At 44.5% G+C, this 27,480-nt stretch overlaps 2 protein-coding genes across 3 annotated transcripts in view; one reads left to right on the forward strand and one right to left on the reverse strand.

Moving 5' to 3' along the window:
* The window catches only part of raver2 (ribonucleoprotein, PTB-binding 2), a 125,930-nt gene extending 104,229 nt beyond the window's left edge, over nucleotides 1–21,701 (forward strand). The window contains exons 7-15 of one of the 2 annotated variants that reach the window (XM_041840088.2): nucleotides 2,890–2,988; nucleotides 3,980–4,091; nucleotides 5,395–5,678; nucleotides 8,907–9,015; nucleotides 9,251–9,408; nucleotides 12,474–12,587; nucleotides 13,471–13,605; nucleotides 15,949–16,176; nucleotides 18,749–21,701. In XM_041840088.2, coding sequence (XP_041696022.2) covers nucleotides 2,890–2,988; nucleotides 3,980–4,091; nucleotides 5,395–5,678; nucleotides 8,907–9,015; nucleotides 9,251–9,408; nucleotides 12,474–12,587; nucleotides 13,471–13,605; nucleotides 15,949–16,176; nucleotides 18,749–18,889 — 1,380 coding nt within the window. In that variant the 3' untranslated portion in view covers nucleotides 18,890–21,701. The remainder of the gene's footprint in view (nucleotides 1–2,889; nucleotides 2,989–3,979; nucleotides 4,092–5,394; nucleotides 5,679–8,906; nucleotides 9,016–9,250; nucleotides 9,409–12,473; nucleotides 12,588–13,470; nucleotides 13,606–15,948; nucleotides 16,177–18,748) is intronic. The other variant, XM_041840089.2, reaches the window with a different exon arrangement.
* A 2,619-nt stretch (nucleotides 21,702–24,320) lies between these two features.
* jak1 (Janus kinase 1) overlaps nucleotides 24,321–27,480 on the reverse strand; it is an 86,748-nt gene continuing 83,588 nt past the window's right edge. Inside the window, exon 24 of the mRNA XM_045205453.1 lies at nucleotides 24,321–25,255. Within this exon, the coding sequence (XP_045061388.1) occupies nucleotides 25,148–25,255 (108 nt within the window). The 3' untranslated portion in view covers nucleotides 24,321–25,147. The remainder of the gene's footprint in view (nucleotides 25,256–27,480) is intronic.

The raw sequence follows: 27,480 nt of genomic DNA on the forward strand, positions 1-27,480 counted from the left end.
CTAAATGTTTGTGCTGTTACAGCATGTTCTAAATGTGTGTACTGTTACAGCATGTTCTAAATGTGTGTACTGTTACAGTGTGTTCTAATTGTGTGTACTGTTGCAGCGTGTCCTAAATGTGTGTACTGTTACAGTATGTTCTAAATGTGTGTGTAATGTTACAGCGTGTTCTAAATGTGTGTGTACTGTTACAGTATGTTCTAAATGTGTGTTTACTGTTACAGTATGTTCTAAATGTGTGTGTACTGTTACAGCATGTTCTAAATGTGTCTACTGTTACAGCGTGTTCTAAATGTGTGTACTATTACAGTGTGTTCTAATTGTGTGTGTACTGTTACAGCATGTTCTAAATGTGTGTACTTTTACAGCATGTTCTAAATGTGTGTGTACTGTTACAGCGTGTTCTAAATGTGTGTACTGTTGCAGCGTCTTCTAAATGTGTGTGTACTGTTACAGCGTGTTCTAAATGTGTGTACTGTTACAGCATGTTCTAAATGTGTGTGTGTACTGTTACAGCATGTTCTATTTGTTTGTACTGTTACAGCGTGTTCTAAATGTGTGTGTACTGTTACAGCATGTTCTAAATGTGTGTACTGTTACAGCATGTTCTAAATGTGTGTGTACTCTTGCAGCGTGTTCTAAATGTGTGTGTACTGTTACAGCATGTTCTAAATGTGTGTACTGTTACAGCGTGTTCTAAATGTTTGTGTACTGTTACAGTATGTTCTAAATGTGTGTGTACTGTTACAGAGTGTTCTAAATGTGTGTACTGTTACAGCGTGTTCTAAATGTGTGTACTGTTACAGCGTGTTCTAAATGTGTGTACTGTTACAGCATGTTCTAAATGTGTGTACTGTTACAGTATGTTCTATATGTGTGTGTACTGTTAGAGCGTGTTCTTAATGTGTGTACTGTTACAGCGTGTTCTAAATGTGTGTCTACTGTTACAGCGTGTTCTTAATGTGTGTGTACTGTTACAGCATGTTCTAAATGTGTGTACTGTTACAGTATGTTCTAAATGTGTGTGTACTGTTACAGCGTGTTCTAAATGTTTGTGTACTGTTACAGTATGTTCTAAATGTGTGTGTACTGTTACAGAGTGTTCTAAATGTGTGTACTGTTACAGCGTGTTCTAAATGTGTGTACTGTTACAGCATGTTCTAAATGTGTGTACTGTTACAGCGTGTTCTAAATGTCTGTGTACTGTTACCGCGTGTTCTAAATGTCTGTGTACTGTTACAGCGTGTTCTAAATGTCTGTGTACTGTTACAGCGTGTTCTAAATGTGTGTGTACTGTTACAGCGTGTTCTTAATGTATGTGTACTGTTACAGCGTGTTCTAAATGTATGTGTACTGTTACATTGTGTTCTAAATGTGTGTGTACTGTTAGAGCGTGTTCTTAATGTGTGTACTGTTACAGCGTGCTCTAAATGTGTGTGTACTGTTACAGCGTGTTATAAATGTGTGTGTGTACTGTTACAGCGTGTTCTTAATGTGTGTACTGTTACAGCGTTTTCTAAATGTGTGTGTACTGTTACATCGTGTTCTAAATGTGTGTGTACTGTTACAACGTGTTTCAAATGTGTGTGTACTTTTACAGCGTGTTCTAAATGTGTGTACTGTTACAGCGTGTTCTAAATGTGTGTGTACTGTTGCAGCGTGTTCTAAATGTGTGTGTACTGTTACAGCATGTTCTAAATGTGTGTACTGTTACAGCGTGTTCTAAATGTTTGTGTACTGTTACAGTATGTTCTAAATGTGTGTGTACTGCTACAGAGTGTTCTAAATGTGTGTACTGTTACAGCGTGTTCTAAATGTGTGTACTGTTACAGCGTGTTCTAAATGTGTGTACTGTTACAGCGTGTTCTATATGTGTGTGTACTGTTAGAGCGTGTTCTTAATGTGTGTACTGTTACAGCGTGTTCTAAATGTGTGTGTACTGTTACAGCGTGTTCTTAATGTGTGTGTACTGTTACAGCATGTTCTAAATGTGTGTACTGTTACAGTATGTTCTAAATGTGTGTGTACTGTTACAGCGTGTTCTAAATGTTTGTGTACTGTTACAGTATGTTCTAAATGTGTGTGTACTGTTACAGAGTGTTCTAAATGTGTGTACTGTTACAGCGTGTTCTAAATGTGTGTACTGTTACAGCATGTTCTAAATGTGTGTACTGTTACAGCGTGTTCTAAATGTCTGTGTACTGTTACCGCGTGTTCTAAATGTCTGTGTACTGTTACAGCGTGTTCTAAATGTCTGTGTACTGTTACAGCGTGTTCTAAATGTGTGTGTACTGTTACAGCGTGTTCTTAATGTATGTGTACTGTTACAGCGTGTTCTAAATGTATGTGTACTGTTACATTGTGTTCTAAATGTGTGTGTACTGTTAGAGCGTGTTCTTAATGTGTGTACTGTTACAGCGTGCTCTAAATGTGTGTGTACTGTTACAGCGTGTTATAAATGTGTGTGTGTACTGTTACAGCGTGTTCTTAATGTGTGTACTGTTACAGCGTTTTCTAAATGTGTGTGTACTGTTACATCGTGTTCTAAATGTGTGTGTACTGTTACAACGTGTTTCAAATGTGTGTGTACTTTTACAGCGTGTTCTAAATGTGTGTGTACTGTTACAGCGTGTTCTAAATGTGTGTACTCTTACAGCGTGTTCTACATGTGTGTGTACTGTTACAACGTGTTTCAAATGTGTGTGTACTGTTACAACGTGTTTCAAATGTGTGTGTACTGTTACATCGTGTTCTAAATGTGTGTGTACTGTTACAACGTGTTTCAAATGTGTGTGTACTTTTACAGCGTGTTCTAAATGTGTGTGTACTGTTACAGCATGTTCTAAATGTGTGTGTACTGTGTCTCTCCCTGTGTTGTTTCTTTCCCAGAGTTCCATGTTGGGGAACGGGCTGGTGCTTCAGAATCTCCTGCACATGCAGCTGGCCCAGCAGCAGCTCCTGCACATCAAAGACAAGCACATGAGCAATGTGAGACATGCCAACGTGTGTGTGTGTGGTTTTACCAGAAATCTGGGGACCAGAAATCCTCACAAGGATAGTAAAACAAGGACATTTCGGACAAGTGAGGACATTTCGCCGGTCCCCACAAGGAAAAATACTTTTTTAGGCTTAGGGGTTAGGTTTAGAGTTGGGGTTAGAATTAGGGTTAGGGGTTAGGTTTTAGGGTTAGGATTAATAAGAGTTAAGATTAGGTTTAGTTTAGGGGGTTAGGGAAAATAGGATTTTGAATGGGAATCAATTGTTTGGTCCCCACAAGGATAGTAAAACAAACGTGTGTGTGTGCGCTTGAGCCTGTGTGTGTTGGGTTTTCGGTTGGCTGCTTCTGTCAGTCATTTCTAATGAAATATAACAACATTAGGAAAGCTCTACTCTGCACAGCTAATGGGTTCTGTGCAGAAATGATTGGGTAAAAAATTATTCTCACAATATTGAAACTTCAGTTCCCATAGAGACTTATGTTCTTTCTCTTTATTGCCTGAATGGTCCTGTGTGGTATAGCAATAAAAAATATTCATTACATTACTCTGGGTGTCTGCATATGTTATGTAGTTTTAAAAGGACAGAATTGACAGAGAGAGAGAGAGAGAGAGAGAGAGAGAGAGAGAGAGAGAGAGAGAGAGAGAGAGAGAGAGAGAGAGAGAGAGAGAGAGAGAGAGAGAGAGAGAGAGAGAGAGCTGTGTACTCTGTGTATGTGGAGTGGAGCCATGCTAAGTTGAGTTGTGAGATCATTATCCATTTCTGCATTAGTCTCACAACCTTTTTCTTAGCTTTGCCTCTACTTCCCTCCTCCCATGATCCCTTTCTCTCTTGCTCTCTTCACTCTCTCAATTTATCTCCTTCTGCCTCCCCTCTCACTATCATTCACCTCTTTTTCACCTACTTTCTCCCTTTCTCCTCCCCTCTCCCTCTCTCTCTGTATTTCCTCTCCTCTTCCTCCTCTCTCTCTTCCCCTCCCTAGGTATCTAGTCTGTTGGGTGACCCCTCTCGTCTACTCCTACAGAAAGTCCTGGGTCTCAGACCTCCAGCCCCCATGGCCCTGGGCAAGGGTCTGCTGGGTGACTCCCCCATTGGTGAGTGCCCTGGACTGGGTACGCGTAGCCCTATAGCCCCCTTAGCACCACCTAGCCTGGACGTCCTGCCTCTCTCTGTAACTGTTCTTCTCAGACAGACCAAATACATTTGCAATTCAAATCTTCCAAATGAGAAAGTCACTGTTTATGCAAATGTATTCAAATCAGTGTAGTTGTGATCCATTTATCTATGTTTGCTAGTGTTTGTTTGCTAGTATTATTTTGTTTGCTGCAGGCCCATAAGGGCTGAGGCTGCTATGGGCTATGCAGGTCATTCATCACAGGGATATTAACAGCTGCAATGAATGTAATCTGGGTATTGCAGGATGAAACAGAGGAACAGAGTAGTGTTTTGTGCTGCGGTAATTTTGGTAAATAGATAATAATGTATGAGGTGTTCTATTCAGAAATGTCATAACCTAAATGTTAATGTAATCTTCACTTGCTCCTGGGTAGATAATGATATTTTAGTTTTGGATATATGGCGCTGATTACTGTATTATAAACCGGGTGGTTCGAGCCCTGAATGCTGATTGGCTGAGAGACGTGGTATATCAAGACCGTATACCACGGGTATGACAAACAATTACTTTTAACTGTTCCAATTACGTTAATAACCTGTTTATAATAGCAATAAGGCACCTTGGGAGTTTGTGGTATATGGCCAATATACCACGGCTAAGGGCTGTATGCAGGCACTCCACGTTGCATCGTGCTTAAGAACAGCCATTTGCCGTGGTATATTGGCCACATACCACACCCCCTCGGGCCTTATTGCTTAATTAACAGTGCTTGATAGTATAGTTCGGATGCACCTAATCTCTTGAAAAGCCTATAGCTTGAGCACAGCGTGTGTACTATACTGTGTACACTGTGACTGTAGTGTACTGTAGGCTAGCAGGAAGTGAGGGGACCAGTCTGTGAATGATACTACTTCTGGTGTGACTGTCCTCTATCCATTATCTTTCCTTCATTCTCTCTCTCTCTCTCTCTCTCTCTCTCTCTCTCTCTCTCTACCGCTCTCTCTCTCTCTCTCTCTCTCTCTCTCTCTCTCTCTACCTCTCTCTCTCTACCTCTCTCTCTCTACCTCTCTCTCTCACCTCTCTCTCTACCTGTCTCTCTCTCTCTACCTCTCTCTCTCTCTCTCTCTCTCTCTCTCTCTCTCTCTCTACCTCTCTCTCTCTACCTCTCTCTCTACCTGTCTCTCTCTCTCTCTCTCTCTCTCTCTCTCTCTCTCTCTCTCTCTCTCTCTCTCTCTCTCTCTCTCTCTCTCTCTCTTGCCTCTCTCCCTCCCCCTCCACAGAGTTTGGTCAGGAGTCCCTGCCAACGTCCAGTCAGGCCTCAGTGTCGGCAGCAGGCATGATGCCCTACCTGCAGGCGCGGGCACACCTGGGCACAGCCGGGGGAGGGGAACAGAACGGTGTCTGTATCTACACCACAGCCTCTGACAGGCAACCTGGGACCACGGTGAATGCTCAGCCCCAGGGACAAAGCTATTTGCTGGGCCCCCCACCACCCAACGTTGGAGGGGGCCAACAGCCCGGCCTACACAGCTACAGCAGCACTGAGAGCAGCCCAGCTAGTGGAGTGAGTATAGAGCACAGACACAGCACAACAACACAACAGGTGCATTGACTGAGATACCGGTAGCTCTCTCCTCTGCCCACCAGCACTAGCTACCTCTCGTTTCCATGGCTGTCGGTTCCTGTCTCACTCTAGAGAGAGATGGCCCTAGGGTTCTCTGGTTTTAGACTCCTCTGTCATCTGTCTGTCATCTGTCTGTCAGTCTGTCTGTTAGTCTGTCAGTCTGTCTGTCTGTCTGTCTGTCTGTCTCGCTCTCTCTCTCTCTCTCTCTCTCTCTCTCTCTCTCTCTCTCTCTCTCTCTCTCTCTCTCTCTCTCTCTCTCTCTCTCTCTCTCTCTCTCTCTCTCTCTCTCTCTCTCTCTCTCTCTCTCTCTCTCTCTCTCTCTCTCGTCCTCCTCCTCGTCCTCCTTTCTGTCTTTCTCTGACTCCTCTGACCCTTCTGATTTGTTTATGAGTTGGTGTTCTATGGCCTTGGGCTTTTTCACCCGATTTAGACCTCAGAAACTCTGGCTTCTTTCTCTGGCTTCTTTCATAGACACACGCACACGCATGCACACTGTCTCACTCTCTCTCTCTCTCTCTCTCTCTCTTCATGCATGCCTACACACACACACACGAAGAGCAGGCAAAGAAACTGGTTCCAGACCCTTCAGTCTGTCGCCTCAGGATTGAACCTAAATGCATTTATTTTTATTTATTTATTTTATCTATCTCTCTGTCTATCTCTCTCTCTGTCTATCTCTCTCTTTCTATGTACAGTGAGGGAAAAAATTATTTGATCCCCTGCTGATTTTGTACGTTTGCCCACTGACAAAGACATGATCAGTCTATAATTTTAATGGTAGGTTTATTTGAACAGTGAGAGACAGAATAACAACAAAAAAATCCAGAAAAACGCATGTCAAAAATGTTAGAAATTGATTTGAATTTTTATGAGGGAAATAAGTATTTGACCCCTCTGCAAACATGACTTAGTACTTGGTGGCAAAACCCTTGTTGGCAATCACAGAGGTCAGACCAGGTTTGCACACATCTCAGGAGGGATTTTGTCCCACTCCTTTTTGCAGATCTTCTCCAAGTCATTAAGGTTTCGAGGCTGACGTTTGGCAACTCGAACCTTCAGCTCCCTCCACAGATTTTCTATGGGATTAAGGTCTGGAGACTGGCTAGGCCACTCCAGGACCTTAATGTGCTTCTTCTTGAGCCACTCCTTTGTTGCCTTGGCCGTGTGTTTTGGGTCATTGTCATGCTGGAATACCCATCCACAACCAATTTTCAATGCCCTGGCTGAGGGAAGGAGGTTCTCACCCAAGATTTGACGGTACATGGCCTCGTCCATCGTCCCTTTGATGCGGTGAAGTTGTCCTGTTCCCTTAGCAGAAAAACACCCCCAAAGCATAATTTTTCCACCTCCATGTTTGACGGTGGGGATGGTGTTCTTGGGGTCATAGGCAGCATTCCTCCTCCTCCAAACACGGCGAGTTGAGTTGATGCCAAAGAGCTCCATTTTGGTATCATCTGACCACAACACTTTCACCCAGTTCTCCTCTGAATCATTCAGATGTTCATTGGCAAACTTCAGACGGGCATGTATATGTGCTTTCTTGAGCAGGGGGACCTTGCGGGCGCTGCAGGATTTCAGTCCTTCACGGCGTAGTGTGTTACCAATTGTTTTCTTGGTGACTATGGTCCCAGCTGCCTTGAGATCATTGACAAGATCCTCCTGTGTAGTTCTGGGATGATTCCTCACTGTTCTCATGATCATTGCAACTCCACGAGGTGAGATCTTGCATGGAGCCCCAGGTAGAGGGAGATTGACAGTTATTTTGTGTTTCTTCCATTTGCGAATAATCGCACCAACTGTTGTCACCTTCTCACCAAGCTGCTTGGCGATAGTCTTGTAGCCCATTCCAGCCTTGTGTAGGTCTACAATCTTGTCCCTGACATCCTTGGAGAGCTCTTTGGTCTTGGCCATGGTGGAGAGTTTGGAATCTGATTGATTGATTGCTTCTGTGGACAGGTGTCTTTTATACAGGTAACAAACTGAGATTAGGAGCACTCCCTTTAAGAGTGTGCTTGTAATCTCAGCTCGTTACCTGTATAAAAGACACCTGGGAGCCAGAAATCTTTCTGATTGAGAGGGGTTCATATACTTATTTCCCTCATTAAAATGCAAATCAATTTCTAACATTTTTGACATGCGTTTTTCTGGATTTTTTTGTTGTTATTCTGTCTCTCACTGTTCAAATAAACCTACCATTAAAATTATAGACTGATAATTTCTTTGTCAGTGGGCAAACGTACAAAATCAGCAGGGGATCAAATACTTTTTTCCCTCACTGTATCTCTCGCACTCTCACTGTTCTCTCTCTCTCTCTCTCTCTCTCTCTCTCTCTCTCTCTCTCTCTCTCTCTCTCTCTCTCTCTCTCTCTTTCTTTCTTTCTGTGTTATGGCACGACCTGAGTTTCATCATTAGTCCTCTCCCACCTCTCCCAGTCTGGAGTTATGGAGCCACAGGGTCCCCATAACATCATAACAGAGCCCACATAACACCGTGTGTGTGTTATGTATGTGTGTCCACCATGCAACCAGTCACCGACATCTGACTGCCACTGTGGGTGGAGTTCATTACATTTACATTTACATTTTAGTCATTTAGCAGACGCTCTTATCCAGAGCGACTTACAGGAGCAATTAGGGTTAAGTGCCTTGCTCAAGGGCACATTTACGTCATTTAGCAGACGCTCTAGTCCAGAGCGACTCACAAATTGATGCATTCACCCTATAGCCAGTGGGATAACCACTTTACAAATTTTTTTTTTTTTACTTTTTTTTTTTTGGGGGTAGAAGGATTACTTTATCCTAGCCCAGGTATTCCTTAAAGAGGTGGGGTTTCAAATGTCTCCGGAAGGTGGTGAGCGACTCCGCTGTGTGTGGGGGGGGGGGGTAGAAGGATTTCAAGGGGAGGATAGAAGTCACAGGACCTTAAGTTACATGATAGAATAACAAACTGAGTTACACACGGCTGTATGGGGTGATTAGGTAGTTATATAGAGGGCTGATGGTGAGGCAAGCTGGGAGGCAACACTTAGTCTTAAAGAGTCTACAGCATTGTGACTTGAACATCTACAGCATTGTTGAATGCATTAACGATACATTCATATGATGGAAGTTGTAGAAATCATGCACAGTGTGGTAAAGTAAAATGTTACCTATCTCTGTCTGTCTCCAGGCTCCCAGCAGTCAGTCCTCTCTCCTGGGTGAACCCCCTAAAGAGATGAAGCTACCCTCCAATCCATACCTGAATCTAGCTAGTGTGCTACCTGGCATGGTGCTGCAAGGTAAAGTACACACACACACCGAACACGCGCGCACACTCATTCACATTCATGGATATGACCCAGTCTAAAGGACATGTTGCTTCTTTGAAGATGTTTCTTAGAACTTGTTGGGGCTTGTTATTAAAAAATAAAAGTCATGTTGACTCACATGAACTATAACAGATGATGTCCCCTTTTCCTATGGCTGTGTGTATTTGTCTGTATTCTCTGTGTGGTTGTTTGGGCTGTCATGCAGCCCCGGCGGCCTGTAAAGCCCAGGCAGGGCAGCCTCTAGTTGGGGTGTACAGCAGTGCTATGCCCCCTGTCTCCCAACCATCCACCTCCCATACCCCAGCCCCCTACAGCACCGATACCTCTGCAGACTACAGCCACTACAGCCAGGCATACTCACAGGTAACACACCCACACACACACAGGCACACACACCCACGTATGCACGCACACACACACACACGCATGCACACACAGACACGCGTGTGTACGCAGGGGTGAGCACACACACACACAAACTGTTGAGCTCTGCACAGTAAGTCAGTATGTCTTCCGTGCTTCCTCATAGAGACAGGTTGTTTTTGCAATTACTCACAATTCTGTCATGTGTTGGCGAGATGGAGAAAGAGAGAGAGTGTGCTGTGTTGCGGTAGACAGGGTAGTGAAAATAGAGAGAGTGGGGAGAGATAGAGTTATGTAGAGAGAAAGGAAGAATAAGAGATAGATGGAGAGAGAGAGTGAGAGAGGAAGAGAGGGAGGGAGAGAGAGGAGAGAGAGATGGGTTAAGGAAGAGAGGGAGGGAGTGAGAGGAGAGAGAGATGGGTTAAGGAAGAGAGGGAGGGAGTGAGAGGAGAGAGAGATGGGATAAGGAAGAGAGGGAGGGAGAGAGAGGAGAGAGAGATGGGTTAAGGAAGAGAGGGAGGGAGTGAGAGGAGAGAGAGATGGGTTAAGGAAGAGAGGGAGGGAGTGAGAGGAGAGAGAGATGGGTTAAGGAAGAGAGGGAGGGAGTGAGAGGAGAGAGAGATGGGATAAGGAAGAGAGGGAGGGAGAGAGAGGAGAGAGAGATGGGATAAGGAAGAGAGGGAGGGAGAGAGAGGAGAGAGAGATGGGTCAAGGAAGAGAGGGAGAGAGAGAGGAGAGAGAGATGGGTTAAGGAAGAGAGGGAGAGAGAGAGATGAGAGAGAGATGGGTTAGGGAAGAGAAGGAGAGAGAGAGATGGGTTAAGGAAGAGAGGGAGAGAGAGAGAGATGGGTTAAGGAAGAGAGGGAGAGAGAGAGGAGAGAGAGATGGGTTAAGGAAGAGAGGGAGAGAGAGAGAGGAGAGAGAGATGGGTTAAGGAAGAGAGGGAGAGAGAGAGAGGAGAGAGAGATGGGTTAGGGAAGAGAGGGAGAGAGAGATGGGTTAAGGAAGAGAGGGAGAGAGAGAGAGGAGAGAGAGATGGGTTAGGGAAGAGAGGGAGAGAGAGAGAGAAGAGAGAGAGATGGGCTAAGGAAGAGAGAGAGCGGAGAGAGAGATGGGTTAAGGAAGAGAGGGAGAGAGAGAGGAGAGAGAGATGGGCTAAGGAAGAGAGGGAGCGAGAGAGAGGAGAGAGAGATGGGCTAAGGAAGAGAGGGGGAGAGAGAGATGGGTTAAGGAAGAGAGGGAGAGAGGAGAGAGAGATGAGCTAAGGAAGAGAGGGAGAGAGAGAGAGGAGAGAGAGATGGGTTAAGGAAGAGAGGGAGAGAGAGAGAGGAGAGAGAGATGGGCTAAAGAAGAGAGGGAGAGAGAGAGAGGAGAGAGAGATGGGCTAAGGAAGAGAGGGAGCGAGAGAGAGGAGAGAGAGATGGGCTAAGGAAGAGAGGGGGAGAGAGAGATGGGTTAAGGAAGAGAGGGAGAGAGAGAGAGGAGAGAGAGATGGGTTAAGGAAGAGAGGGAGAGAGAGAGAGGAGAGAGAGATGGGCTAAGGAAGAGAGGGAGAGAGAGATGGGCTAAGGAAGTGAGGGAGAGAGAGAGAGGAGAGAGAGATGGGTTAAGGAAGAGAGGGAGAGAGAGAGAGGAGAGAGAGATAGGCTAAGGAAGAGAGGGAGAGAGAGAGGAGAGAGAGATGGGTTAAGGAAGAGAGGGAGAGAGAGAGAGGAGAGAGAGATGGGCTAAGGAAGAGGGGGAGAGAGAGAGGAGAGAGAGATGGGCTAAGGAAGAGAGGGAGAGAGAGAGGAGAGAGAGATGGGCTAAGGAAGAGAGGGAGAGAGAGATGGGCTAAGGGAGAGAGAGAGAGAGGAGAGAGAGATGGGCTAAGGAAGAGAGGGAGAGAGAGATACTGAATGTTTGGCAGTGTGTATTCTGTTCCATCTGGTGCTCCACTCCCCCACACTGTATACTACACCATATAAAGCAATATAACTGTATCTCTCTCTCTCTCTCTTTCTCGCGCTCTCTCTCTCTTTCTCGTTCTCTCTCTCTCTCTCTCTCTCTCTCTCTCTCTCTCTCTCTCTCTCTCTCTCTCTCTCTCTCTCTCTCTCTCTCTCTTTCTCGCTCTCTCTCTCTCTTTCTCTCTCTATCTCTCTCTCTCTCTCTCTCTCCTAACTACCATACTATCCACTTTCCTCTAGTCTAATCAAATTAAAATCCAAATAAGCTTTATTGGCACTGGAAATGAGTAATCCAATGTTACCAAAACAATACGCAGCACACAACTACACAACTACACAACTACACAAGTACTTCTACAGTTCCATCACTCTCCATCTGTCTGTAACGTAATGTGATTGTAATGTAATGTGATTGTAACGTAATGTCATTGTAATGTAATGTCATTGTAACATAATGTGATTGTAACGTAATGTCATTGTAACGTAATGTCATTGTAACATAATGGCATTGTAATGTGACTGTAACGTAATGTGACTAACGTAATGCGATTGTAATGTCATTGTAACATAATGTGATTGTAATGTAATGTGATTGTAACGTAATGTCATTGTAACGTAATGTGATTTGAATGTAATGTGATCGTAACATAATGTCATTGTAACATAATGTCATTGTAACATAATGTCATTGTAACATAATGTCATTGTAACGTAATATGATTGTAACGTAATGTGATTGTAACGTAATGTCATTGTAATGTCATTGTAACATAATGTGACTGTAACGTAATGTGATTGTAACGTAATGTGATTTGAATGTAATGTGATCGTAACATAATGTCATTGTAACATAATGTCATTGTAACATAATGTCATTGTAACATAATGTCATTGTAACATAATATGATTGTAACGTAATGTGATTGTAACGTAATGTCATTGTAATGTCATTGTAATGTCATTGTAACGTAATGTGACTGTAACGTAATGTGATTGTAACGTAATGTGATTGTAACGTAATGCTATTGGAACGTAATGTGATTGGAATGTAATGTGATTGGAATGTAATGTGATTGGAACGTAATGTGGTGGGAACTTGTCTGCGTGATTGTATTGTAGGAGGCTATGCAGCAGTGGTACCAGCACTACCAAGCACAAGCCCAGAGCTACAGCACCGCCCCCCAGGAGAGCCACGCTACGGACTATAGCAAGGAGCACACACAGGCCAGTGAAGTGTGTACTCAGTTACTTTAATATCCCCCAGGGGTATACTGATCAGAATCATAACACACAGGTATTTCAACCTAAGCAACATGTAGGACAGTACACTATGTAAAGTAAACATGTAGGACAGTACACTATGTAAAGTAAACATGTAGGACAGTACACTATGTAAAGTAAACATGTAGGACAGTACACTATGTAAAGTAAACATGTAGGACAGTACACTATGTAAAGTAAACATGTAGGACAGTACACTATGTAAAGTAGGGTGGGAAGCAGTTAAGTTTTACATGCACAGACACGGTACCTGGCACATCAGGGTCACGACACACACGGTACCTGGCACGTCAGGGTCACGACACACACGGTACCTGGCACGTCAGGGTCACGACACACACGGTACCTGGCACATCAGGGTCACGACACACACGGTACCTGGCACGTCAGGGTCACGACACACACGGTATCTGGCACGTCAGGGTCACGACACACACGGTACCTGGCACGTCAGGGTCACGACACACACGGTACCTGGCACGTCAGGGTCACGACACACACGGTATCTGGCACGTCAGGGTTACGACACACAGGTATCTGATAAAACTGTGAAGACACAATAACTGCCTTCGACACACATGCACTATCTCACACACTGTCATCCGACATGAAACGTTACCCGTGAAGCAGGACTATCACCTTTCACAGAGTTCAGTCTTAAAAGCTTGTGTGTGTCTGCACACTTATGTCTGTATGTGTGTCTGTGTATGACTGCCTCATGCCCACTGACTCCCACTGATCCACCTGCCTGCCTGTGTAGGGAAATGTGTGTGTATGTGTGTGTGCGTTTGTGCCTGTGTGTGTGTGTGTTTAACATATCCCTGTTGTGTTCCAGCAGGCTGTGGCAGCAGCGGCGGTGCCGTCCTATGGGGATTACAGCTCCTACATGCAGGCTGTCAGTCAGTACTATTCTCAGCCTCCCATGACCCAGCCACCTCCCCAAGCCTACCAGCACAGAGACCCCACCAAGGTACACTACAGCACAGCACAGTACACAATGGCACTGTTAATATATGCCATTTAGCAGACGCTTTTATCCATAGCGACTTACAGTCGTGCGTGCATACATTTTTGTGTATGGGTGGTCCCGGGTATCGAACCCACTACCTTGGCGTTACAAGCGCCATGCTCTACCAGCTGAGCTGGTAAGACGCAGTGCAAAATGTCATAGTCCCCCAAAACACACAGTCACATACCAAGCCTCTAATCCTGGGACCCAGTCTGTCATGACAGAATACCAAGCCTCCAAAACCCACACCCCAGATATCCAAACCCTAGCTATTCAACACCTCCAACCCAATGTCCTAGAGAGTTTAGAACTCAAATCTATCTTCTCTATGCAGAAGGGTACACCAGTGCCCACCAAAACACACCCTACTCTCCCCTTCTTTCTCTAGATATAGTATAACCTTGATGTAATACACGTTACCATCATCACTTAGCCTGTAGTTTGGACTCATCGCTTAGCCTGTAGCTTGGACTTATCTCTTAGCCTGTAGCTTGGCCTCATCACTTAGCCTGTAGCTTGGACTCATCTCTTAGCCTGTAGCTTGGACTCATCTCTTAGCCTGTAGCTTGGACTCATCACTTAGCCTGTAGCTTGGACTCATCTCTTAGCCTGTAGCTTGGACTCATCACTTAGCCTGTAGCTTGGACTCATCTCTTAGCCTGTAGCTTGGCCTCATCACTTAGCCTGTAGCTTGGACTCATCTCTTAGCCTGTAGCTTGGACTCATCTCTTAGCCTGTAGCTTGGACTCATCACTTAGCCTGTAGCTTGGACTCATCTCTTAGCCTGTAGCTTGGACTCATCACTTAGCCTGTAGCTTGGACTCATCGCTTAGCCTGTAGCTTGGCCTCATCTCTTAGCCTGTAGCTTGGCCTCATCTCTTAGCCTGTAGCTTGGACTCATCTCTTAGCCTGTGGCTTGGACTCATCTCTTAGCCTGTAGCTTGGCCTCATCTCTTAGCCTATAGCTTGGACTCATCTCTTAGCCTGTGGCTTGGACTCATCTCTTAGCCTGTAGCTTGGACTCATCACTTAGCCTATAGCTTGGACTCATCTCTTAGCCTGTGGCTTGGACTCATCTCTTAGCCTGTAGCTTGGACTCATCACTTAGCCTGTAGCTTGGACTCATCTCTTAGCCTGTAGCTTGGACTCATCTCTTAGCCTATAGCTTGGACTCATCTCTTAGCCTGTGGCTTGGACTCATCACTTAGCCTATAGCTTGGACTCATCTCTTAGCCTGTAGCTTGGACTCATCGCTTAGCCTATAGCTTGGACTCATCTCTTAGCCTGTGGCTTGGACTCATCACTTAGCCTGTAGCTTGGACTCATCACTTAGCCTGTAGCTTGGACTCATCACTTAGCCTGTAGCTTGGACTCATCACTTAGCCTGTAATTTGGACTCATCTCTTAGCCTGTAGCTTGGACTCATCTCTTAGCCTGTAGCTTGGTCTCATCTCTTAGCCTGTAGCTTGGACTCATCACTTAGCCTGTAGCTTGGACTCATCTCTTAGCCTGTAGCTTGGACTCATCACTTAGCCTGTAGCTTGGACTCATCTCTTAGCCTGTAGCTTGGACTCATCACTTAGCCTGTAGCTTGGTCTCATCTCTTAGCCTGTAGCTTGGACTCATCTCTTAGCCTGTAGCTTGGACTCATCTCTTAGCCTGTAGCTTGGACTCATCACTTAGCCTGTAGCTTGGACTTATCTCTTAGCCTGTAGCTTGGACTCATCTCTTAGCCTGTGGCTTGGACTCATCTCTTAGCCTGTAGCTTGGACTCATCTCTTAGCCTGTAGCTTGGACTCATCTCTTAGCCTGTAGCTTGGACTCCATGTCCCAGCTTTCATCTAACACTGTCCCATCCCTGGCTGTTACCCCATACCCCAGCTCACACTATATCCCATCCTTGTCACGTCTCTCTCTGGTTAACTTTAGTGACCCCCGCTCTCCTACCCAAGCGGCCCCTTCCTATCCCCCCTCCCTGTACCCTCTTGGGGTGTAATCCATCCTAGTAGTATGTCAGTGGTGTGGAAGGGCTATGGTATTTAGATGCTGCTGTGTTTATTTGGGGAGCATGACAGTCCTCAGCCCAACACAGGACACGGATATCCTGCTGGGAGAGGCTGTCTGTCCACACCAGAGCAGGTGTTGAATCATAAGACTAAGGAGGGTCGATGTGTGTGTGTGTGTGTGTGTGTGTGTGTGTGTGTGTGTGTAATAATAGGAGGGGGATGTGAGGAAGCCCCTGAGTGAGTTTCTCCATGCGTTCATTAAATGTGTGTGTGTTCTCTCTCTCTCTCTGTCTGTTAGGAGGCTGATGTGTGTAAGTCGCTGGGTGTGTCTCTCCATGCAGTCAGTAATGGTGGTGCCCAGTCAGTGCTGCCCGCCGCGGTCCTGCCAGCCTACAGCGCCATCCCTATGATGCCAGGCTTCATGGCCGCGCAATCTCACGCCACACACACACACCCACCCAGCTCCACCTCACACATCCAGAGTGCCCATGCCCAAGCCACCAACGAATGGAACCAGTACTACTACGTAAGTCACATGATGATGATGATGATGATGATGAGGACTATGATGATGACTATGACGATGATGATGATGATGAGGACTATGATGATGACTATGAGGATGATGACTATGAGGATGATGATGATGAGGACTATGATGATGACTATTATGATGATGATGATGATGATGATGATGATGATGATGATGATGGTGATGGTGATGATTTTTCCGTTAGAGACATACTCTGTACTCATTATGGCCAGACTCCAGTAACGCCATGGAAGTGAGAGAACCAATGCAACTGCTATATTCAATCTTTCTACAGTGATATAAATAAAGAGTAGTCCCAGTGTAGAACCAGTACTAGGAGTAGTCCCAGTGTAGAACCAGTACTAGGAGTAGTCCCAGTGTAGAACCAGTACTAGGAGTAGTCCCAGTGTAGAACCAGTACTAGGAGTAGTCCCAGTGTAGAACCAGTACTAGGAGTAGTCCCAGTGTAGAACCAGTACTATCATATGATTAGTGCTATTAGTCGTTTCTTGATCTCGAACACCCAGAACTAAAATATTGCGTAATTGCGTCAAATGCTGGATTAAGTTCTGGGGGAGACGTTTTAGAAAATATACTAATGAGACTAGCAAAGTCCCCACCCTTCAAAATGGAAACTCTCACCCAGGTTCTGGCAAGTCTATGGGAAAGATGCAAGCACCTGCGAAATCGTGATTTGTCCAAATGATCAGTGACGTAAAATCGGCGTACCGGAACAAAGTTCCTCTTAAGTTGTCGCATCCCACAGTCTGTCGACAGATGCTACAACCATTTATGTTACTTGCATCTGTCGACAGGAGATTTGTAGTGGTACTAGATGCATTATCCTGGACGGCTGTAGTAGCAGTGTGTGATGTTTGAGCGAGGGAGATTAGGAGAATGAGCTGAGATGAGCAGACAGCCGAGTGGGAGGATTTACCCAGACACTTGAGCTGAACTCAAGTCTCTTAAAGATTTACATGTTCCTGTTTCAACCCCCCCCCCCCCTCACTCTCTGGGAAGAGGCACACTGGGGACCCTGGTAGTAAGATCAGACCAGAACACATACCAGATGCCTGGGTGTAGTCTGTCTCAACCACATACTGTAGAAAATGGGAGAGTATACATATATACAGTCAGGTCGGGGGTGAGGTCTGGGGTGTGGGGTCTCAGGTTGGGACGGTAAATGCAGTCAGGTCGGGGGTGAGGTCTGGGGTGTGGGGTCTCAGGTTGGGACGGTAAATGCAGTCAGGTCGGGGGTGAGGTCTAGGGTGAGAACTCTTGGATTGGGACGGTATATGCATTCAAGTCGGGGGTGAGGTCTGGGGTGTGGGGTCTGGGGTTGGGACGGTATATGCAGTCAAGTCGGGGGTTGGGACGGTATATAGGGAAGGTATAGCGAGGGGTCTGGATCATAAGTAGTGGTGTTTAGGGCTCTATTCAATCTGTATCGCCAAACTTTAAAGGTCATTTCCGATTAAGCCGACATATGCAGCGTTTACCATGAATGCAGCGGGAACATTGCCTTTAATTACATTTTAATCGTGCTATAGCGCTGAACTTCGGCGATACGATACTCTCTCTCTCATCCTTCACTCTCATCTTCTTTCTCTCTCTCTCTCTCTCTCTCATCCTTCACTCTCATCTTCTTTCTCTCTCTCTCTCTCTCTCTCTCATCCTTCACTCTCATCTTCTTTCTCTCTCTCTCTCTCTCTCTCTCTCTCTCTCTCTCTCTCTCTCTCTCTCTCTCTCTCTCTCTCATCCTTCACACTCATATTCTTTCTCTCTCTCTCTCTCTCATCCTTCACTCTCATCTTCTTTCTCTCTCTCTCCCTCTCTCTCTCTCTCTCTCTCTCTCTCTCGCTCTCTCTCTTTCTTTCTCTTTTCTCACCCTCTCTCTCTCTCTCAAAGTGTATTGGTCGTCTACACAGATTTGCAGATGTTATCTCAAGTGCAGTGAAATGCTTGTGTTTCTAGCTCCAACAGTGCAGTAATATCTAGCAATACAATAACCCCCCCAAATTAAAATGAATAAGAAATATCAGAACGACCAATGTCAGAGTCTGGAATAGAAGTATATATGTATAAATGGTGTGTATAGACAGTATGGACAGTATATGAATAGAAAAGGTATGTACAGTAGTAGTTATATAAGATGAGCCATAACTAGAATACAGCATATACATATAAAGTGTTCAATGACTATGTACATAGGGCAGCAGTCTCTAAGGTGCAGGGTAGAGTACCGGGTGATAGCCGGCTAGATCAGTGTCTAAGGTTCAGGGCAGGGTACCAGGCAGAGGCTGGCTAGTGATGAAGCTGTTTTTCAGTCTCTTGGTCCCACCTTTGATGCACCTGTACTTTCTCCACCTTCTAGATTGTAGCGGGGTGAACAGGCCTTGGCTCAGGTGACAGATCTTTGATAATCTTCTCTCTCTCTCTCTCTCTCTCTCTCTCTCTCTCTCTCTCTCTCTCTCTCTCTCTCTCTCTCTCTCTCTCTCTCTCTCTCTCTCTCTCTCTCTCTCTCTCTCTCTCTCTCTCTCTCTCTCTCTCTCTCTCTCTCTCTCAGAATCAGGCGGCTCGGGGGCAGAAGCGGGAGTACCCTCACTTGGCGGTGCATGATATGACATCAGAGGGGGCGTACGTGGGGCAGCACTCCCAGGGGCTGGGGGGTCAGTACGCTGACTACTTCAAGAAGAAGAGAATCTAGAGATGACCTCTGACCCCCTGCACCCTAACTCCTAAACCATACAGTACAAACAGTCTCAGCTTTAGTGTTGTATGGCGTTGGTACACAAACACACACACCACTATGTTGCTTTTGTCCTGTTCAAGCCTTAACTCTGAACTCTTAACTCTCTTCTCAGTTGATGTGAAATGTTTATTGACTAATAATCTCTGTACATTGTTTCTAATGTATGTGAGCTGCTTCTGTATTTCAGGGTCATTCAGTCAGTCTGCCAGTCAGTCAGTCTGCCTTGTTGAAGGCCAGTCAGTGTGTAATCAGGTTTCTCTCTCTCCCTGTTTCTATCGCTCTGTTTCTAGCTCTCTGTGCACTTTTCTTCAAACGGGGGAAACTGGCCAGTGTTGCAGACAGAGATGATTTGATGACTCACTGTAACTGACGTGTTTTTCTCTTCCTCAGTGTCTTTCCCATTTTATGACCGCCTAAGCTCGCCTTTTATCTCTGTCTTTGCGGAGACCTTGATGTGTTGTGTACGTGTTGTGCAGTGCTGTAAGTGTAGGAGTGATCAGCCATTCCCAGGGTAGAAGAAAGCTGGGCTACCCTGGAAACTCAGAGACACAGGGAGAGGGATGTCTAATCACTGCTTTTAACCTTGAACAAAGGACACGTATAGGCCCCCATTGGCCTGGTATACTAGCAAATGAATAGACACCTAACTTGGTACCTTATAGCTATTACAATAGTCACTGAGTGGACACTTATTTGGGTCCATATAGCCATGTATTATAACTAGCTAGTGGATGGACATTTCCTAGACCGTGGCCTTCTTCTTATGGCGCTGTGTGTGATAGGTACAGGATGGAAACCTTCCACTGTTTATAATGGCTGTCGTTTTCTGTAGGGGCCATTGAACAATGGCTCAGTCGCAGAATTGCAATAAGGAACAGAAGAGGTTCCCAGGCTTCGCTCTTCTTTTTAAATGACTTTTCTGGACGGGAAGGGCTGTGGCGACACAAACAAACCAATCAACTCTTTAATACTGCTTCATAAGCTGCCAATAGAAATTAAACAGGAAACAGAAAGATTCAGGAGAGTAGCCATGTTGAATTATCTCAGAGATTGGAGTCAATTCCATTTGGATTCAGTCAATTCAGAAAGTAAAAAGACAGAAGCATATGTATAAAAATAATCGCCAATTTTCATCAAGCCATGAATCGAATTTCAATGAATCCCCTTGGGATTAACGTGGTACAGCAGTGGTAAGCAACACTGTTCCTGGAGTGCTAAAGGTACTGTAGGATTTTGTTTCAACTAGGCACCACATCTGACCAACTGAGTTAATTAATCAGTTCAGTGATTGCCTAAATTCAACACACCTGGACCGGGGTTGCCTACCCTGCGGCACTCCAGGACCGGGGTTGCCTACCTCTGTGGTACAGTGAAAGTGAAAAGGCAGTGAAAACCAACCCTTGGGGTCTGACAGAGGGAGGTACGAAGGCCCCAGGAGAGGGCATGGGATGAGGGCTTTAGCACCACGTTAAGTGCTGGCACAGGACTTCAGCCTTAGACCCAGGCAATAACAACAACTACTGTACCAACAAATATCACAATGCCAACATGAGGGCATACAAGGGCATTACCTTTCTATGTGTACTGTGCTACAATCAATCAATCTGTCAGTTTCTTTCTCTCTTTTCACCTTTCTTTCTCTCATTTTCTCTATCTGATCCCTACTCTCTCTAATCTGTCTGATTTCATCCTCCACTCTTGAGTTGAAGAATCTGCGTTGTCCTGTGTCACGTGACTTGATTTGAAGCACAGATGTTTTTAGTGGTGTCATATATCATGCTCTTAGCGGGCAAAGCTGTAACATATTGAAACCCCTCTCAGCACTGTGTTACACTGGCTTAGAGCCAGACTTTTACTTTTACTGTGTGTGTGCAAGTGTGTGTGTGTGTGTGTGTGTTGGACTTGGCCTTTCCAGCCAGCTGATTGCTAGCTTCTACCACGTCTTTAAAAGGCAATGCTTAGAAGTGTGTGTAGCTTCTTTATTTATTTGTGTGTGTGTGTGTGCGTGCGTGCGTGTGTGTGTGTGTGACCATAGGAGTCTGTCTCTCTGTCTCAGTCAGTGTCTGTAAAAGGCAGACCCAGGCAGGTTATAATGTCTGTCTGTAGTCAGGTGCTTTAAGCCAGTCTGTGTTGTTTTAATGGTTCTCCGGTGATTGTATTAGCCTTTTCTCTCTAAAGCCATTACCGGATGTGTCACAGTGCTACGCAGAGCTGTGCCTGTGTGTTCTTTGCCTATAGCAGGTCCATAGGTTGTTATAGTTATTCAGTGTAGTCTGTGCTTTGTGTGAGTGTGTGTGTGTGAATGAGTGTATGTGTGCGTTAATAACCTGCTTTTGGCAGGTATGAGGGGAACAGACAGCAGAGAGAGAGAGAGAGAAAGAGAGGAGCGGGAGAGAGAAAGAAAGAGAGGAGAGCGAGCGAGAGAGAGAAAGAGAGGGAGAGAGAAGAACAGCTCCAGCTGCTAGCTCAGCCTGTGTTTATTTGCACTGTCGTTCCATTTTGATTCCTCTCTTTTTCTCTGGTCTGTCTCTGGCTGCTGTGTGTGTGTGTGAGCGTTCAGTTGAGGGCTCCTACGGTATGCTCCAGGTCTGTTACCATATAGTAAGGATGATAGTCACAGCACAGATACCTCTTTACCTCTGCAGGACATCTCTCTGTCTTCGTCTCCTCTTAGAAGTGTTCCCTATAGTCTTGCATGTACACTGAGTATACCAAACATTAGGAACACCTTCCTAATATTGAGTTGCACTCCCCTTTTGCCCTCAGAACAGCCTCAATTTGTTGGGGCATGGACTCTACAAGGTGTTGAAAGCGTTCCACAGGGATGCTGGCCCATGTTGACTCCAATGCTTCCCACAAGTTTGCTGGATGTCCTTTGGGTGGTGGACCATTCTTGATACACACGGGAAACTGTTGAGTGTGTAAAACCCAGCAGTGTTGCAGTTTTTGACACACTTAAACTGGTGCGCCTGGCACCTACTATCATACTCCGTTGAAAGGCACTTAAATCTTTTGTCTTGCCCATTCACCCTCTGATTGGCACACATACACAATCCATGTCTCAACTGTCTCAAGGCTTAAAAATCCTTCTTTAACCTGTCTCCTCCCCTTCATCTACACTGATTGAAAGAGCAGTGTTTTGTACAGTCAGTGTATACCGTTTATGATGTTCCAGGTCTACAGCAAGCCCTGGTTAAAGGGGAAGAATGAGAATCAGCAGTGGAATTGGCCTCAAGGGCCAGATTTGAGCATCTCTCATCTGAGTGCTTTTAGTTTTGCTAGAACCAGTGACCTGACCAGAGGTTGAAGGGTTTGGGTTAAGGGCTTTCCCATATTTACATTTTAGTCATTTAGCAGATGCTCTTATCCAGAGCAACCTACAGTTAGTGAGTGCATACATTTTTTTAAATATATTTTTTTCATACCGGTCCCCTGTGGGAATCGAACCCACAACCCTGGCGTTGCAAGCGCCATGCTCTACCAACTGAGCTACACGGGACATATATATTGGTTGTGCCCATCTCTGCATGTTGACATCTAGGCGTATTGTTATATTGATTGGAAACAAGGTACACGGTCAGTGTTGTAGGAGAATCAGCTAGTTTGACGTGTCTGTCGTGTTGGTACTAGGCTAGGTGAGCTCAAAGAGTGAGCCTGTACCTAGGGTACTGAACCATATGAACCGTGTGTTTGTGTGTGATCAGCTTTGCAATACTGAAGTCTTTACGACTGAATGGAACATTTTAAAGGCTGTAGACTCAGATTGGGTGTGCTATTTGCTTTGTACTGTTTTTTAAAAGTATGTGGATTTTTTCTGACCTGAAATCTCTACCCTAGATTTTGCAATATTTTATATCACAACTACGTTGATATTGCTTTACTGTGAATAAGCTATTTCTAGAAGCAATTGAATTTTAGCATGCATATTTACTGCTGTAATATAGAAATATATGTTTTCAATAGTTAATATTGCGTTTGACGCTTTTGGAATTTGACACAGAACAGAAGGCAAAAAAATAACATTTTAGATTGTATTTATTTGAATTGTGTATTTATGTAAATGTTTCATTCAGTCATCATTTTCTTGTCTTATTCCTCTTAAACATTTATTTGTTTTCTCTTCTTTATGAGCAGAAGGAATTGTCTTTTACATTCCAGAATAAACATGGACTGAAACTGAAAAAACTATTCTGTGTCGTTGTCTTCTTGCATTGACTATCTAATTCGCTCTGTCTCACTGTGAGTGCACACATGGTCTGTCCAGCACCTGCTTTACACACCTTCTCAATATCACATTTTCCAAGTTTTCCCTTTTCAACAACTGCTACTGTTTGTGTTTGCCTATGGTAAAAATAACTGTAAGTCAGTGGAGGCTGGTGGGAGGAGCTATAGGAGGACTGGGTCATTGTAATGGCTGGAATGGAATTAATGGAACGGAGTCAAACATGTAGTTTCCATATCTTTGATGTGTATGATACCGTTCCATTGTGTCCATTCCAGCCATTACAATGTGCCCGTTCTCCTATAGCTCCTCCCACCAGCCTCCACTGCTGCAAGTGCTGTAGGCCTTACTGGCATATGAAAATACATGAGATATACAGCAATGTATGTCCCGCTAATTCTATTTCTGTGGTTTTAGCTGTTAGATGGTCTCAAATCCCACCTTTTGTAGGCTCTGTTCTTTGTCTTTCATCTCCTTCCTTCTGTCCACACACACCCAATATTATTTATTATATATTCAAATAAAGACAAATGAAATATCAGACATACACATTATGGCTTTACTTAAGAAGCTGTTTAGATATATGAGCAGATTACTGTAAAGTTTAGGTAAGCTATACTGCCCTCAACTGTCTACCACAGGTACTACTTTCCCATCCTCCTCACTTCATTGTAAACAGTATCCTTTATCCCAATCCAACCCACTGCTAACAGTATCCTTTATCCCAATCCAACCCACTGCTAACAGTATCCTTTATCCCAATCCAACCCACTGCTAACAGTATCCTTTATCCCAATCCAACCCACTGCTAACAGTATCCTTTATCCCAATCCAACCCACTGCTAACAGTATCCTTTATCCCAATCCAACCCACTGCTAACAGTATCCTTTATCCCAATCCAACCCACTGCTAACAGTATCCTTTATCCCAATCCAACCCACTGCTAACAGTATCCTTTATCCCAATCCAACCCACTGCTAACAGTATCCTTTATCCCAATCCAACCCACTGCTAACAGTATTCTTTATCCCAATCCAACCCACTGCTAACAGTATTCTATATCCCACACATCTCGTTACTCATTGTATATTAATTATTACTTTTATTACATGTTTTACTTTTCTATTATTTCTCTATTTTCTTTCTCTCTGCATTGTTGGGAAGGGCCCGTAAGTAAGCATTTCACTGTTAGTCTACACCTGTTGTTTACGAAGAAAGAAAATAAAAATGTGATTTGATATTTCACCAGTATCCTATATCCCACACATCTTTCACAACTCACAGGCAGGTGGTTCCATGCAGTCAGTCCATGGTCAGGTGGGGTGTGGATGTCAGAATCATGTTCACTTACATGTCATTGGCTTTTTCACTGTGTCATCTTCACAGTGGCCATAGCAATCCTTTTCCAGAGTCCTTCACAGAGACAGGAGCTCACAGAAACCCCATGACCCTTCACAGAGAAGAGTCCATCTTGCACAGGTCCAGTTGAGGGCCTCTTTCTCTCTTTTTCTTGAACCCTTTTCTCCATTCTCCATATTAGAAATGATTATAATGACACAGGTCCATACGTACACACATGGCAATATGAAAAAGGCGGAGCTGATACGTTTTGATAAAAGGTGAAAGGTCAGACTGAGTGGTGGGTCCCAGGTGAAATAGAGGTGTACACAGCTCAGTGTCACATTCAGCGAGGGGTCAAAGCTACATGTTTGGACATGTTTCATTCCATATACTATGTATGTATTCATTCATATAGTTTATTTATCCATATAATATATATCTCTAGTATAATATCTCTTGAGGAAAAAACAGAAGTGTAAGTATATAGGATATCAACAACGGCGTGAAATAAAGTGTTCTGCAGCAGCACTGATTCCGATGTGTTTTTTTAGTCCAGGTCACCATAGTCTGTGATCCTTAACCTTTCACCCTTGACCCCTGGGATTGTATATGTGGTAGGTAAGGCTTTGCGTAGAGGTGGTTGCCGTGGTTACAGGCTGTTGTTGGCAAGCATGCGGGTGAACTCGTCGATGAGGCTCTTGAAGGTGATCCTCCTGTCGGGGGTGCTCTCCCAACACTTCCTCATCAACTCATACACCTGCAAAACAACATTATATCATAATTAATGTAAGTTGCAGAAACAATTTCATACACCTGCCAGACAACTAGGCTAGATACCCCTACCCGAAGTATAACAAAACATAACCATGTTTTTCCATATCTCTAAGGTCTCCCATATATGAAATGGATGGTTGTGTAATTTTAAAAAATGCAAAAGTGGTTAAATTGATAGATATTGTGACACACCCCCTGAACTCAACAGTGCAGAATAATGCCTGGCTGGAGGGGGATGGGCCACATAAGCTCATGTAACCTAATATTGCAAGCTCTGATATTGCTCAAATTCAGAATACAAGTAGTCCGCTGTATCCCCTACATACAGTGCATTCGGAAAGTATTCAGACCCCTTAACCTTTTCCAAATTTTGTGACGTTACAGGCTTATTCTAAAATGGATTAAATTGTTTTTTTAGATGTTTTTTTTACATTGATAAAAACTATAACATTTACATAAGTATTCAGACCCTTTACTCAGTACTTTGTTGAAGCACCTTAGGCAGCGATTACAGACTCAAGTCTTCTTGGGTATGACGCTACAAGCTTGGCACACCTGTATTTGGGGAGTTTCTACCATTCTTCTCTGCAGATCCTCTCAAGCTCTGTCAGGTTGGACAGCTATTTTCAGGTATCACCAGAGATGTTCGATCCGGTTCAAGTCCGGGCTCTGGCTGGGCCACTCAAGGACATTCAGAAACCACTCCTGCGTTGTCTTGGCTATGTGCTTAGGGTCGTTGTCCTGTTGGAAGGTGAACCTTCGCCCCAGTCTGAGGTCCTGAGCGCTCTGGAGCAGGTTTTCATCAAGGATCTCTCTGTACTTTGCTCCGTTTATCTTTCCCTCGATCCTGATTAGTCTCCCAGTTCCTGCTGCTGAAAAACATCCCCACAGCATGATGCTGCCACCACCATGCTTCACCGTAGGGATGGTGCCAGGTTTCCACCAGACGGGACGCTTGGCATTCAGGCCAAATAATTCAATCTTGGTTTTATCAGACCAGAGAATCTTGTTTCTAATGGTCTGAGAGTTTGTTCTTTTTTTTTTGGTGCCTTTTGGCAAACTCCAAGCGGGCTGTCATGTGCCTTTTACTGAGAAGTGGCTTCCGTCTGGCCACTCTACCATAAAGGCCTGATTGGTGGAGTGCTGCAGAGATGGTTGTTCTTCTGGAAGGTTCTCCCATCTCCACAGATGAACTCTGGAGCTCTGTCAGAGTGACCATTGGGTTCTTGGTCACCTTCCTGACCAAGGCCCTTCTCCCCCGATTGCTCAGTTTGGTCGGGCAGCCAGCTCTAGGAGTCTTGGTGGTTCTAAACTTCTTCCATTTAAGAATGATGGAGGCCACTGTGTTCTTGGGGACCTTTAATGCTGAAGACATTTTTTGGTACCCTTTAAATGTTATTTAATCTATTCTAGAATAAGCCTGTAACGTAACAAAATGTGGAAAAAGTGAAGGGGTCTGAATACTTTCTGAATGCACTGTACATAAACAAACAGCATTAGGATATATTTATTCATCTTGGAAATATAGGCCTGGAAACACACATATACAATAGGCGGAAATATCAACTATGAATATTTATGATGAATGTAATGTAAACTTCACTTTTTGGTAGCTGTTCAATTGATTGCTCTCATTCAGTGCTGTATGGTCCAGCCTGACAAAAATGCATAGAGTTACACGTTTAAAAAAAATATTTAGCCCCTAGTGTTGCAATTAAATCAAAGGGGCAATCACAGATTATATTTAGTCTCAAATCCAATATGGCATCCAAAATCAAATATGGCTGCCATAATCAAATCAAATCAAATAAAAAGAAATGTGCCACATTCGCCGAATACAACAGGTGTAGACATTACAGTGAAATGCTTACAAGCCCTTAACCAACAATGCCGTTTTTTAAGAAAATACCAAAAAGTGTTAAGTGAAAAATAATTAAAGAGCAGCAGTAAAATAGTCCGGGTAGCCACGATTAGCTGTTCAGGAGTCTTATGGCTTGGGGTTAGAAGCTGTTAAGAAGCCTTTTGGACCTAGACTTGGCGCTCCGGTACGGCTTGCCGTGCGGTAGCAGAGAGAACAGTCTATGACTACAGTGGCTGGAGTCTTTGACAATTTTTAGGGCCTTCCTCTGACACCGCCTGGTATAGAGGTCCTGGATGGCAGGAAGCTTGGCCCCAGTGATGTACTGGGCCGTACGCACTACCCTCTGT

The sequence above is a fragment of the Coregonus clupeaformis genome, chromosome 20 (assembly GCF_020615455.1).
Source record: "Coregonus clupeaformis isolate EN_2021a chromosome 20, ASM2061545v1, whole genome shotgun sequence".
NCBI lineage: Eukaryota > Metazoa > Chordata > Actinopteri > Salmoniformes > Salmonidae > Coregonus > Coregonus clupeaformis.